The following is a 14,794-nucleotide window of genomic DNA, read 5'->3' on the forward strand; positions in this document are numbered from 1 at the left end:
ATCGGAGCTGCCAGTTCCGATCCGATGTATTTATCCTGCCCACCCTTAACCCACCTTTTCCAAAAATGCTTTGAGGAAAAGTTTGGTCAAGGGTTGGCTAAGGTCAATATGCTGAACAGGATTTTAACTCTTCGATTGATTACATTCATTCACTTACATCACTGCACTTAAAGTTCCGCAATATTATTAGTCTATAAACTATGCACTGACCAGCGAAATGGAAGAGTTCGATTGCAAGTAAACAAACACACATATTCACATATTACACATGAATGTTTTACAACAAACCAACTTAAACACACACGTTTACTTGCTTCCTATGCTTAATTAAATCACATTTTAACACAGGTGAAACATGTTGAGCAAATAAATTGCCCGTGCATAAAAAACTGACTTCAACAACATTGAGGTGGCTGCTTCTGTGGCCATGTTGCTTAACCCACCAAACTGATAGTTTTTTAGCTTTGTTTGATGGAACTGGATTTTTAGTACAAGAAATTGGTGGCGTTTTCGGTATCTTGGTTATATGGGATATTTTAAAGATATTTCTCTTTGTCGTGTTCGTTAATAAGAGTAACTGGTGAACCACTGTCTACCTCGAACTTAATTGGTGATTTACCAATTTGTACGTTCACAAAATTTTTTTTGCTGTCTTTCACATTATCTACTTGGAAAATATCTATTTTATGAATTTGATCCTCTTCTTTATCCTGACTGTCACTATCCTAGCATTGGTCCACGAGATTTGCTGTCCTACTCACTCGTTTCTTATTGTTCATCCCATGTGCTTACCCCATTTTGAAACACACGCGTTGTAAATGATCGACCTTCTTACATAACGCACACACTTTCATTTTGTGTTCGCATTTATTCACTATGTGGGATGAACTGCCGCATCGGAAACAGTACCGCTTGATTCTTGGCGCTGGATATCGATCCATAAAGTTAACTGACTGAGCCCGTTGGGCTAAAATTTCGACACCGTCGTTGACTGTTTCCATCGAGAATGCGATTTGCTTTGCTTTCTCGAACGTTAAGTCTTTTTCGCCTATTAACCTCGCGCGTATCATTTTGTCACGTAACCGAACACAAACTGGTTTCGCAGCCCTTTCTGTAAATAATCACCAAACGCACAGTTTTTCGCTTCACGTTGTAACGCCGCCACGAACTCGGTGATGCTTTCTGCTTCCTTTTGTGTGCCTTGTCGGAACTTTCACAGCTCTACCATTTCCAATGGTTTGGGGTCGAAATGATCGTCTAACGCGCTGACGATCTGGTCGTACGTTTTCGCCTCCGATTCGTCCGACGAGAGTAAGTCACACAGCACGTTGTAAGTCTCACTACCCATGTAATGCAGGAGCGTCTGCTGCATGTCCGCTTGATCCACTTTGAACACTTTAGCAGCACCAGCAAACCGCTTCACCCATATTTGCCAAGTTGACTTCTCGTGCACAAACGGCTCGATATTAAATGTAGCCATTATCGATTCGTTTTTTAATGTATCGCCCGCCTCGTCGCCAACTGTTATAACCACACCATCCATTCACTTGCAAGGCTCAACGAGAAGTGCCGGGTTTTATTTCTCATTTCTCTCCGTACAGATACATGCTATAATATGCTATAATCTAATCTAATCTAATATAATCTATATTCTTATCTTAAATCTACAATAATGGATGTTGTGGGCAGCCGTGCCGACCCCTGGACTTGTCGTGGCAGTTGCGCTGCCACCGGTCAACGTCCAGGAGGACGACAGTGTGTCACGCACACTGTCGCACACACTAAGCAGCGCAAGGCTTAGTGTGTGCCGAGCGCACAATGAGAGTGTGTTATCGAGCCGATCGAGCAGGCAGGGGCAGGGCTCGGTGCGGCTGGTGCGCGGCCCCCGTACAGTATACGTTTTATTGTGATTGTGTATTGTGTGTATCTTATTTATTTTGTATGTTGCGTGTATAATAAAGTATTTAAACGCAAAAGTTCAAAACATAACAGTGGCGACGATGATGGGATCCTCTTGCGTAAGGGGGGATCCCAACAAGAACTCCGCGGACGCCATCGCGATCTGGCCCATCTCGCTTTTGCTGTATCATCGCAGCGGCCATCGCGTTGGCACCGGTCCCCATGCTAGCGGGACAACGCGAACGGTTTCGGTCGCGACCGCCGCCAACACCGAGGCCCCCGGCTGCCGTCCTATCATTGGCGACCACATGGGCAGCCGAACGCACACTCTCGGCGACAGAGGAAGGTCGTCGGGCTGCAGCCCCAGCAACGCCAGCAGCACCACAGGCGAGGCAGCTTTCCGCCTTGCTGCTGGAACATCGGATGGGGTTATACCACCCATGCTGCAGCCCCCAGTTTCATCGGGCGAGGACGCATTCCGCCCAGCTGCAGCAGCAGCACGGCAAGGATCCTTCGGCGACGAGCAATACCGCCCCGGCTCGAGCCCTGCCTCATATCACGGCCACGTAACATTCCGCCTCGGCAGCACAACAGGATCGGCAACGCACAAGTTGCATGGGCTGCAACACAGCAGCTCACATCGGCGCGAACGCTTTCGTCCTGGCTGTAGTTGAACAGTGCCCTTAGCCGTTAGGCAGGTTGGGCCATAACATCTCCCCCTTTAAAGTATGAACGCATCGAACCTTCGCGGAAGTTTTCTATTCCTAGACGAACGGCGAGGTGAGCGTATCTTACGATGATTGCTTTCCGAAGGTGCAACCTGTGCCGGGGAGAATGGCCGGGGTGAAGGAACCGTGCGCAATTCCTCCGTTATACTGCTTAGCGGCAAAGGCTCATTCGGTACCGGTAAACTCCATTCACCCAACAGAATGTCGATGGGTAGTTGTGTGGGCGTCTCACTATCCTGTACCAACTGATGAGGTTCTTTAACTGATCGTTTCCTGATCTGATCTATATGTCTCCGCATAATTCGACCGTCTCGGCTGGTTAACTCATACATCACCGTTCCCAGCCTTCGTAGCACCTCAGCAGAAATCCATTTCCATGTATTTCGTATTACTCCTTGGTTGCAACAACATCTTCTGGCTGGATTGCAGTGGTGATTTCTGTTTCCTCTTCGACAACAGGAGGCCGACGTAATAGCTCCAAGTGAGTCCTTACGGGGTACTTAACGATGATTTCCGCCGATGTTGTATTCCCCTCAAGCGCTGGGTTTGGCGTGGTGCGATACGCCTGCAAGAATGTGTTTAACGCTTCATCCATAGATGTGCCTCCCGTTTGTATTTTCTTTAGAGCCCGCTTCAATATGTCGACGAAACGCTCCGCCTGTCCGTTGGATTGCGGGTGAAATGGCGCCGTAGTTACTTGTCGGATCCCATGGCACTCGCAAAAGATTTTGAATTCCTGGCTCGTAAATTGTGGCCCGTTGTCACTGACAATACTCAGGGGCATGCCAAAGCGTGCGAATAATCCAAGTAATATCGCTACCGTGGCCCGTGAAGTTGTTGCGGAGGTTTTCACATTCTCTGGCCACTTTGAGAAGGCATCCACAACCACAAGAAAGTAGCCGCCTAAAATTGGCCCCGCATAGTCCCCGTGTAACCTTTGCCATGGACCAGAAGGTTTCGGCCACGGTGTTGGTTTTGCTTGAGGCGGTGTCTTTGCCTCACAAGCGGCTACGTACTGCACTACCCAAGTGCCACAAATCCACTAAACGACCACTAAACGGCTTCTAAACGACTCAAGTTCTCTACCTAAACGGAATATAGAAAGACTTCGTTTAGCAGACGGCAAACGACTCATGCAATCTAAAAATAGCGAAAAAGCTGGTGGCGCCATCTGTTTGTGGGATAGCCAACCAGTTGAGCTTCCTCGCTTGGAGGAGAGCTTTCTCATATCCTCTGTACTGTTGTATGGTTTCGCATCATTGAACACATTTTTTGCTTACTCGTTTCTCTTCATAAAATTCATTTATTTGAATTCATTTATTACATAGCTTGAATGTAAACCATAGTTCTCAGTTTCCCAGATTAATAGCAGAAACGTTTATGACCTGTTTGAGACCTGTGGAATAGATTAGAATTGTTTTTCTCAATTATCTAACTTTCTGATTTAGTTTTTCTCTTTGCTTTCGTCTATCAAAATCAGAACAGCAACAAAACTTACTTTTCAAACTCTAAGGATTAGCATTTTGGCTAATTTTGCTCGCGGATTTCTGCAATTTTTTTAAGAGAGCTCAGTTTAGTTAATGGAATGACAATCCATAATATATATTCTTTTAAACATCTTACCAATTTTTCATGTTATACATGTTACTGTTTAACTTCTTCTTCATGTCGCTGGTGATTTCGATGTCTCCATTTGATGTTTTATGTAACTTTACATACTCTTTGGAAGCCAATAATCCTTCCAATACCTCGGGTGACAAACGATTCCTTAGTTTGTTTTTGTTAAGATTATACTGGGAAAAAAGTCTTTCCACGCAAGCCGAAGAATGTGGAAGAGATAACAAAGCAGGTACGACTCTTCGCAGTACAGGAAATGCAAAATTTCCATCAGAGCGCCGTACGATTAAGCATTTATTCCAAAAAGCTACACTAGAAGTCAACTCCTCTGGTTGGAAATCCTTTAACCCTATGTTCCTTGTTTCCCGATACTCCATATCGGCGACTTGTAGCTCTGCTTCTGATATCAAGTTAGGGAACATTTTTAGCAATGGGTAGATTGCCTCAAATTTCCTGTTTGCTACATGATTTGGATCCAATATCGCAAAATGAATAAGAATAGGATCACTTAAATCGATACGGCTTGTGATTTGGTTACATAATGTTACATAAAAATTTATCATATTTGTTGTGACCTCCCTTGCTGTTTGTTGACTTATGATGTGGTTGTGTAGGAGTTGTTCCATTAGCTGCATACTTTCTGTGCCGATGTACAACTTATCTATTGGTTTGTAATTTTGCTGGCAGAACACAACTTTGCTTACATCTTTAAGACCGTCCATATATTGAGCAGTTAAAAAGTTGTCCAGAATTGTTCGATATAATCTTGTAATGTCGCCGTGGAGCCGGCAGAGTTCAGGTGATTCTGATTGAAAGAGTCTATTTATCTGGTTGATTATTGGTAGAATATACTTCAAGAAGGTTAGATATAACTTGACTGTTGGATCTTCCAGACCTATCCGGATCGCGTTCATTTTTTCTTTTGTTGATTTGTCGGCGCGAACATCAACAAAATTGAAGTACATCAAAAGTACATCATACCTCTCCAACATGCGTATTACTACTGATTCCAACGATAACCATCGTGTGGCAGAGGGATGCAGCATTTTAAGAGGCTTCAGTGCGACGATTGTTTGTAGTTCCTTAAAATAACTCCCACGCTGTCCTCCAGAGCTTAGAAAATTATACACATCTCGACATAGCTGCTCAACCGTGCATGGGATATGTTTGCAAGCATATGAAGAGCAAAGAGCTAAGGAATGGCATATGCATTTTATAATGAAGACATTCGGGCAATCTTGCTTAATCATGCTAGCCACTGAGTGATATGCGCCCATCATTACATTTGCACCATCGGAACCGAATCCGATCAATTTAGATTTGTATGGAACACCATCCAACTCGAACTTATTTTTGATCATCTCATATAAGTTAACCGCGCTCGCATCCACTACCGTTTCGATATGATAGAAAAAGTCGTGTACAATAAGTTGATCGCTCTGCCACATGCTCGCTCTTAAGATCATGGCCAAGGATTTCACTCCCGAAAGGTCTGTTGACTCATCTACTAGTAAACTGAAACAGTTAGTTTTTACAATATGTAGAAGCTCCTCGAGTCCAGCTTTACCGATAACATTGGTTTGAATAGCTTGAATTTTTGTTCTACCTAATTTTAAACTTTGAGCAATATCGGAGTCTTTAAAAATGCGTTTAGAAAGATCAACAAAACTTTCTAAATCTCTAGCAGAGACATTGTGTTCCGCACCCCAAGCTGAAATCTGCAATTCTGCATTTATAGTATTATCCTTTTGAGTGGTCAATGCTTTCAACACAGACACACTACCTGGTAGTTTTAATTTTCCACTATTATTAATATGTTTTGTGGATTTTCCATGTTTTTTAAGTCGGCTAATCCACCGGTGCTTCTCACATCCAGGTCACATATTTTGCAATATGCAAACGTCTTTCCTTTCTTACTTTTTGTTACCCATGGTAATTTTTGCTCCCAATGACTTGTGTATTTTTGGATCCATTTCTTTTTTGCGTTTGTCTTTTTATTTTTAGAATCTAACGAAGTAAAGATCAGAATGCAAAATAATAAATATGTTATTGATACTTAATGGTTATTATATAAGTAGATCTGCTAATATTTTGGCACTATTCTAATATAGTACTATGTATAGCAATACGGCCTTCTCGGACCGTTCCTCCTGAATAAAAAAATAACCCTACAGGGCCGGTCTGGTGGTACAGTTGTCAACTCGAACGACTTAACAACATGCCCGTCATGGGTTCAAGTCCTGAAAAGACCGTGTGTCCCCATACGTAGGACTGACTTTCCTGATATGGTAACAAAAAGTCACTGAAAGCCAAGCCCACTTCACTAGTGGGTACAGGCAGGCCTTGACCGGCAGCGGTAGTTGTGCCAAAAGAAGAAGAAGAATAGTACTACATTGTATGAGTAACTTTACCTAATTGACCACTTGCGAGAGATCGATTTTGACCGTCATTTACAGTCCGAATTTTATTCCTTCTGTATAACATATTGAAATAATGGAATTAAATACATTTCCTTGCGATTCCCCGCTTTGTTTGCGGTGGTCAGCGGAGAATCATAAGAAAATGTATTTGATTCATTATTTCAATATGTTTTACATACTGAATACTAGGGAAATTGAATATCCTTTCTTTTGGTGTACAATAAGCTATATTTTGATAAATATTCAATAAAATATAGCAAAAAACAAAATTTCACGTTCACTTTCAGGATCTAAAGCAAACCTCAAATAAACTATGCTGCCAAATTGCACATGCTGCTTAGAGAATATTCGTTTTACACTGCTTCTAGACAACCAACTTCTATACCGCAACAAATTTTCTGCGACCGCATTGTTCTAAAAAACGTAAAAGTTTTACAACAAATTCAAAGGCAACCGTGATTGTCGTGGGTTGGTAAGTTTTTCACAGAAATGCAACGCCCGCGACATTACAATCGAAGTAGGCCATACATTGATGCTAAAACAAGGATGGTTTGACACATAGAAAGAATCACCAAAAATTGTTGGATTTTTTGGGTCGTCTAGAAGCAGTGTTACAGTTGACACCCAGTCATATCCGAACCAGCAATCCGGTTCCTAGAATAATAGAAACTTAAGACATGGAACGATAGGAATAATGGGATGGAATCAAATTGTTAAGACCCTATGTTTTTTAGAAAACATACTTTGACAAATATCCTAAAAACCTAATAATAGTGTTAATAATACATTTAGATTCGAATGCTCTTTTTACTTATGAATTTCGGTTGCAAGACCTCTCTCTTAAGGCCGAAAATACACGGACCGGAATTTCGCGGACGCGTGCTGTCAAACCCATACACAAACTGTCAACAGAATCTTTTCAAAACTGACATATTCATACATTTTTCAGTATGCGAATTTCCGCAGCCGCGAAGTTGAGGTCCGTGTATTTTCGGCCTAATACTCTTAAAACAAAAATATCACAATTTGGTGAGAAATATGATCCAAAAGTTAAAATATATCTTAAAGCGTTTATAAATATGTAATGTATCCCTATTTAATATCTGAACTTCCAGAAGCATTCGGTTGCATCGAATCGTAATTTGAGCAAGCTAACTAATCAGTTGTCTTAATCTACTTAATAACACAATAAAAATTTTAAAAGTGTTTAACCATCCATTCTTTCAAATTTAGCGTGAACCATATATGATATGTTTTTCATAGTTTTAAACTCAACGTATAAAAGTAATTTTTATTGTTTCGATAATCATTTAATTTAAACGCACGTAGAACTGTTGAGCATTTTAAATGATAATAACAAGTTAAGACAAACCTGTGTCATCAGAACAATCCATCTCCTCATCTGAAACATTAACAACTGATTCGTTCGCATCGTCGTTCGAAGAAATATTGTCTTCATCTGAAAAGCAGAACAAAATTAGATGTGGGAGCAGAATAAATTAACTGGGATTAGGACGAGAACAAATGCTATGGGCATGGCGCATGATAAATCTCACTTACTTCCGTGATAATTACCACAATATACCACAATATACCACAATGTTACCATACATGTAGCCATACATTATATTCAAGTAACATTGCAGAGCAACAGAACATCAGATATTATTGTTGAGAGGGATCGAAAAATGTTGGTTAATGTAAAACATATAACTTAAATCAAAGAGTTTTGAGAAAGCATAGGGCGTATGATACAGACTTCCAAGCAGAGCCTCCCATCGATGAAGACACCTGATCTCCTACAGATCTTGCTTCACCTGATGTGCTGTGTGTCCTGCGCTTCCTGCCGAGCTGTTGAACTCCTTCTTGATAAGACATGAGTCCGACATCCTCATAACATGCCCCAGCCATTGTATCCTGACGGTCTTCGTTACCGTCAGGATGCTCGATTCGCCGTACAGCCATGGTCATGTTGAAGCTGCGCCAGAAACCCACCGTGGTTAATAACCAACGGAGCCAGCCTACCCCAAGACTCAACGTGCACCGGTTGAAGTGTGCAGATGTGGCGGAGGGGTACGCGACAGCACTCGGGGAAGCGCTCCCAGCCAACTAAAACATCGCCGCGATGCCCATTGCAGACCGCTGGCGTATGGTGAAATGTAGTAAAAAACGTAAACGTAGAGAGAAAAAGGAATGGTTCGACAAAGAGTGCAGACGAGCACTATCCGAGAAGAATGCAGCATGCAACTTGCGCCTGAAACGTGGAGATCTACAGACGACTAAGGAAACAGCAAACCCTGCTCCTGCAGGCCAAGCAGCGCAGTTTTGAAGAGTCTAACGAACAGGTGCCGGAGCAGTTATCCCAGTCCGGGGCACCTGCCTTTTTTACAGGATATTGGATGTGGTAGGTGATCGAAAGGTGGAAGTGCTATTTCGAAGGAATCCTGAATAGAGAAAAGGCAGGAGGGGCAACTACTAATGATACATGAACCCTGTCCAAAACTGACGAAACTTCCTTAGTTGCGAAACCTAATAGGACATGAGAGCTTAATCCACGTTCAGCCGTGTGGAAAAATATAGGAAGAACATAGGAGGACTGTAAAATCGATAAATAAGAAGATCTCGGTTCCTAAATCATACAAATCAGAATCCGAAGTGCTGGTAGTATTTAGCTCATGCCATTGGCCACAAAATACCCCGTAAAGTTATTTCAGGTCTTGAGGACAAGCTAGGACGGTGAAGCGGATATAGCACCTGATTAGTTAGTAAACATTTCATACAAATTATTTACTAGGTTCGATATAAATGCACTTACGTTCTGATATTTCTACGGTCTTAGCTTTAGATATGGAAGGCAATGTTTTTGAACTCGTTGGTCCTTCACCATCGGATCCTGGAATGGATATAATATGAGGTTGAATAGAAATAAGGAGCGCGGTTTTTGTTTTATATTTGCTTATATCAATTATAATTGCAAGAAGCTACCTTTTTTCAAAAAATTCAACATAATCCGATTCATTTTCGCGGCTTCTTTGGACATCAAACACACGACGATATGGGCAGAATAAGGAAAATTATTAGTTTGCACTCAAATAAACTTATTCAGACTCACACAGGGAACTGAACAAGACGAATTCTAGAATAAAACGTGCAGAGTTACGCGTAACTGATAAACGAAAACATTCAGCTACCCTCATTCTATCTTACAGGTTCATTGCCGCGTAAAACTCCATGCATGCGATAAAGATGCATTCACACGACATTGAATATGGATTAAATATGTCTCTTGTATTAGATTGACACAAGGAAATTTGCTTTTCGATACGAAATTTGACATAACGTATGCATATGTGTTGCCGTGTTGGGGCAGCTGAACAATATAACATGGGCTGACAGACGGAGAACAAAGGTCTATGGTTGTCAGTTGGCGGACATGTAGAAAATGAAAAGGAAAAGGTCAAAGTTAAGGTCTCCCACACCAAATTTCGACAAAATCTGTGATTTTCGGTAGGAAAAATGAAAAATCGGTAGTTTTAGGGGATTTATCTGTGAATCGGTAGGCTAATCAAAAATCGGTAGGAATACAGATAAATCGGTATTTCTGGTCACTCTGGGTGTTGATACCCACGTATCTGACCACACGACCATTCATATAGATTTTTGCTCAGAAAGCTAGAAGGCTATATAGGTCATGATAAGATGAAATTTGTCGAAACACATTGCAAGAAAAGGATAGCAATATAATGATGATGTAATACGCCATCTATTGATCAAACCAATGAAGCTGTGGAGCTTTCATTTTTTTCTATGGATATTCAATTTTTCAGTCGTTTAAGCTGAATCTGTGGCGCTTGGGAAAGGCCCTAAATGTTGGAAATGTCATAAATTTGGCCACATCGCTAGACAATGCGATGATCAATCTAATGCAAGATCGAATGCGTTTGGAGCGGTTCTGTTAAGTGTTGGTGAAGGTGCAGAGAGCGATTGGTATGTGGATTCTGGTGCCACGATGCATATGACACGTAACCTCAAACTCTTGGAAGCCGTGAAAGATAGAAGCGGAACGGTCCTGGCTGCGAATAATAGGACCATGCAGGTCAAAGCATGTGGCACTGCAAAACTTTATCCGGCTAAGAGTAGACAAGGGGGTATTCTACCGGTTCACGATGTTCACTATATTCCCAATCTTTCGATGAATTTGCTGTCGGTGTCACGAATAGTGCAAAAGGGGAATACAGTCGTGTTTGATAACGAAGGATGCCGAATAATGAATAGTGATGGCATTGTTATTGCGACTGGTGTGATGGAGAACGATTTGTTCAAGATAATCGAACGGAAATCGTGTGAACGAAATAAGGTACTGGCATGCTCCGATCATTCGATGGAAATATTGCATAAGCTGTTGGGCCATATGAATGCAAGCAACCTGAAAAAGATGGCCAATGGTGTCGTGAATGTTATGCGAATGAACGGAAAAGATTCGACTGGTGATTGTCGGATTTGTCCGATGGGAAAGCAGACGCGGTTGCCTGGACCCATGGAAGTGTCATCATTGGGAGGTAATCGTTATTATATAACTTTTATTGATGATATGTCGCGACGAGTGTGGGTGTACTTTTTGAAAAGCAAGTCAGCTGATGAAGTGCTAGAATGCTTCAAAGATTTCCATGTGAAGGCAGAACGTCAGAGTGAGAGAAGAATGAAAGTGCTTCGAACGGACAATGGCAATGAATACATCAATGCAATAATTCAAAAATATTTACAGAAGCATGGCATACGGCATCAGACAACAAATGAGTACACGCCGGAACAGAATGGCATGGCAGAACGTGCAAACCGAACAATTGTGGCAAAGGCGCGTTGTATGCTGTACGAAGCGAAGTTGCCGAAAACATTCTGGGCAGAAGCTGTGCAGACAGCTGTATATTTGATAAATAGATCGCTGACCAATAGCCATGATTTGTCACCAGAAGAAACCGGATATTGCACATGTCCGGGTGTTTGGTACGAAAACGATGGTACAGATTCCCAAGGTGAAGCGACAGAAATGGGATCCTAAATCAAAAGAGTGTGTGCTCGTTGGATTTGAAGAGGACGCCAAGGGGTATAGGTTGTACGATCCTGCTGCAAGGTGCATGATGAAAAGTCGCGATGTCATTTTCATCAATGAAGGTGGTGATACAAATGCGCAGATTCCCGAGCTAGATAGCACAGTGTTGCTTGATTTAAGTGAAGTACAGGGAAGCATCCACAATGATGAAAATGATTTGGAGCATATAAGCGACAGCACGGCGGGAGATATACCATCACATATCAACACGAATACTCCATCTACCAGCATAAGTGAAGTAGAGCCTCAGGTGTTGAGACGCAGTAAACGTCAGCATAAGGTCCCAGAAAGGTTCAACGATTTCGTGATTGGCCATACAATCACACCTGGTTCAGTGTCGTCTGACGAAAGCAGTGATGATTATGAAAGTACAGAAGGTGAACCGGAAGGGGTTGCTGCTTTTCAACAAGAGTTGTGCAGTGAGGAACCGAAGAATTATGCAGAGGCAATGGCTTCCTGGGATGCGGATCAGTGGAAGCAAGCTATGGCTGAAGAGCTCGAGTCAATCGAAGCTAATGACACATGGACGCTAGTAGATTTGCCTCGAGGACGTAAAGCGATTGGGTGCAAATGGGTTTATAAGCGCAAAACCGACGCAGATGGAAAGTTGTACCGATACAAAGCCCGATTATTTGCTCAAGGGTTTAGCCAGCAGTATGAGAAGGATTACGATGAAGTGTTTGCGCCGGTAGTTAGGCAAACGACCTTTCGTAGTCTGATGTCAGTAGCAGATCAGAAGAACTTGGCGGTGAAGCAGTATGATATCAAAACCGCTGTATGAAAAGCTGGAAGAAGAGATTTATATGCGGGTTTCATGTGGTCTGAATGCTGATGGAAAGGTCTGTAAATTAAACAAGGGACTTTACGGACTGAAGCAGGCGGCAAGGTCATGGAATCAGAGACTGGATGAGGAGTTGAGACGTCAAGTCTTCAACAGTTGTTTGGCGGACAATTGCTTGTATCGAAGGCGGCATCGAGGAAGCTGGTGTTACGTTCTCGTTTACGTTGATGACTTGATCGTGACGGGAGAAGATCCCGGAATGATATCGTCGTTACTCGCGGGACTGCAGAAGTCATTCGAGGTAAATGTTATCGGTGATGTTTGTTTCTTTTTAGGAATTGAGATAGAAAAGGACAAACGAGGCGATTATTTCCTGAGCCAGAGGAAATACATAACCGATGTGATCGAAACTTGTGGCTTAGTCGACGCGAAGATATCCAATATCCCTCTCGACCCCGGTTACGTTAAGCGTGAAGAAGAAGAAGTAACGCTAGCAAGTAACTATGACTACCAGAAGATGATCGGTAAGCTACTTTACATAGCGATAAATACGAGGCCCGATATCGCAGCAGCAGTTTCAATTTTGAGTCAGAAAACGATTAGGCCCACTCAAAGTGATTTAAAAGAGGTTAAACGGGTGGAACGATACTTAAAGGGTACAATCGATTTTCGTTTGCGGTTGAGCAAAGAAGGCACAAAAAATGGAATTATAGGATACTGCGATTCAGACTGGGCAGAAAACAAACAGGATAGGAAATCCAACAGCGGATACGTATTTAAAGTGAATGGTGGAACAGTTAGCTGGGCATGTAGGAAACAAAGTTGCGTGTCACTTTCTACCACAGAAGCTGAGTTTTTAGCATTATCGGAGGCAATTCAGGAAGCGATTTGGCTTAAATTACTTCTTAAAGAGCTCAATTTTAATATATAATTACGTTATGTATGCACGTCAAGCCTGACGTATAAACGTGTCACAACGATACGGGATCAACAGACGTAAGCATCTAAGACGGTTAACAAGACGTTAGAAGGTTACGTGCGACCTTGCAACTCTAGAAAGGTCCTCTTTTGATATCTTGTGCTCGATAAATAAAGTCCTTAAATTTCAACTTGTAATTATATGAAGATAATCAGAGCTGCCTGAAATTGTTAGACGGAGAAAAGTTAAGCAACAGAACGAAGCACATCGCTACGAGATATTACTTCACCAAGAATCAGATCAAGGAAAGAAAGATTAATTGTGTATATTGTGCTTCGGAAAATATGATAGCAGATCTCCTTACAAAACCCTTGCCGAGGATAAGATTGCAAAAGTTAGTTGCAATGATAGGATTAGCTGGATATATTTAGGAGGAGCTAATTCATTAACAAACGCGCGTTGAGGAGGAGTATTGAATAAGTGCAACGCGCAAGAAGTCGATCCGCACATATGTAATCGACGACAAAGGCTAAGCGGGACGTCGAATAAGCAAGAACGTCAGATATTGATTAAACCTTGTTCTCTTTTGCTAAAACCTTCAACCAGACAACACGTGCGTAAGAATCCTCTTTAAATCGACAAATATTTAACATTTTTTATATTTCTTTCTAACCATAAAACAGACTAAAATATGATAGTTTAAACGTACTCGAGAACAGACGTACCATCAAGGAGACAAACATAATGTTATCCTAACCCCTTCAAGTAGGGCCATCTGGTTCGTTTTTGACTTGCATTTTTTAGCAGTCAAAAACTTCAATTCATTTCGAACCTATAACGGTTAACTTAAGATTACAGCATGCACGTGTGTCAATCTAGACCAACTCCGAGAAGCGTAGGAAAATTCTACATCCATTTTTCTCACGACCGTAAAATTGTTAAACCTAAAAATCACTCAAACGCAGATGCGTTAATAACATTAACCAGATAAAGAATTCGTAAGGCAATAAGTTCTAGTATTTGCAAATGATGCGATACATCCGGAACATGCACCACAGAATTCAATTGTTAGGTACAGTCACGCCAAAAGGGAAAACCACAACGCCTACAATCAATGCAACAATTTGTTCTCGCCAGAGAAAGCAATACGAAAAAGGGATCACATTTCCTTCAGGATAACGCTTCACATAAAACAGAACCAGAAAACCTCTCAGAAGAATGCGTAGGCGTGGCGAAAAGGGAAAAGGCTAGCGACACGAACATATGCGTAAAAGGAAGATAAAATAACCTTCCCACAATAGAAGAATAGTATATAAGAAT

At 41.8% G+C, this 14,794-nt stretch overlaps 2 protein-coding genes across 4 annotated transcripts; both read right to left on the reverse strand.

Annotated features, from left to right (window-relative positions):
- Positions 1 to 3,955: 3,955 nt before the first annotated feature.
- On the reverse strand, positions 3,956 to 6,063 carry LOC120894915. The gene is made up of 2 exons (XM_040297803.1): positions 4,126 to 6,063; positions 3,956 to 4,023 (listed from the first exon to the last, which is right to left on the reverse strand). Exon 1 carries the CDS (start codon positions 5,708 to 5,710, stop codon positions 4,247 to 4,249), a length of 1,464 nt encoding a protein of 487 aa, XP_040153737.1. The 5' UTR covers positions 5,711 to 6,063; the 3' UTR covers positions 3,956 to 4,023; positions 4,126 to 4,246.
- Positions 6,064 to 7,931: 1,868 nt separating this feature from the next.
- LOC120894538 lies at positions 7,932 to 9,902 on the reverse strand. 3 transcript variants are annotated; one of them, XM_040297188.1, is made up of 4 exons: positions 9,779 to 9,886; positions 9,650 to 9,694; positions 9,480 to 9,557; positions 7,932 to 8,123 (listed from the first exon to the last, which is right to left on the reverse strand). In XM_040297188.1, the coding sequence occupies exons 2-4, from the start codon at positions 9,681 to 9,683 to the stop codon at positions 8,026 to 8,028; spliced, it is 210 nt and encodes a 69-aa protein (XP_040153122.1). In that variant the 5' UTR covers positions 9,684 to 9,694; positions 9,779 to 9,886; the 3' UTR covers positions 7,932 to 8,025. The 3 variants fall into 3 exon arrangements, with proteins under 3 accessions (XP_040153122.1, XP_040153120.1, XP_040153121.1); XM_040297186.1 differs by having other exon boundaries at positions 9,650 to 9,691; positions 9,777 to 9,886; XM_040297187.1 differs by having other exon boundaries at positions 7,934 to 8,123; positions 9,650 to 9,800; positions 9,872 to 9,902.
- Positions 9,903 to 14,794: the final 4,892 nt, after the last annotated feature.

Source organism: Anopheles arabiensis, chromosome 2, assembly GCF_016920715.1.
Source record: "Anopheles arabiensis isolate DONGOLA chromosome 2, AaraD3, whole genome shotgun sequence".
Classification (NCBI taxonomy): domain Eukaryota; kingdom Metazoa; phylum Arthropoda; class Insecta; order Diptera; family Culicidae; genus Anopheles; species Anopheles arabiensis.

Coding starts and splice junctions, on each gene's coding strand:
- LOC120894915 (XM_040297803.1), bottom strand. CDS start 5,710: ATGATCTTAAGAGCGAGCATGTGGCAGAGCGATCAACTTATTGTACAC.
- LOC120894538 (XM_040297186.1), bottom strand. CDS start 9,861: ATGAGGGTAGCTGAATGTTTTCGTTTATCAGTTACGCGTAACTCTGCA. Junction 9,692..9,776: donor CGTCTTGTTCAGTTCCCTGT/GTGAGTCTGAAT, acceptor TGTCCAAAGAAG/CCGCGAAAATGAATCGGATT. Junction 9,558..9,649: donor GTTGAATTTTTTGAAAAAAG/GTAGCTTCTTGC, acceptor TATCCATTCCAG/GATCCGATGGTGAAGGACCA.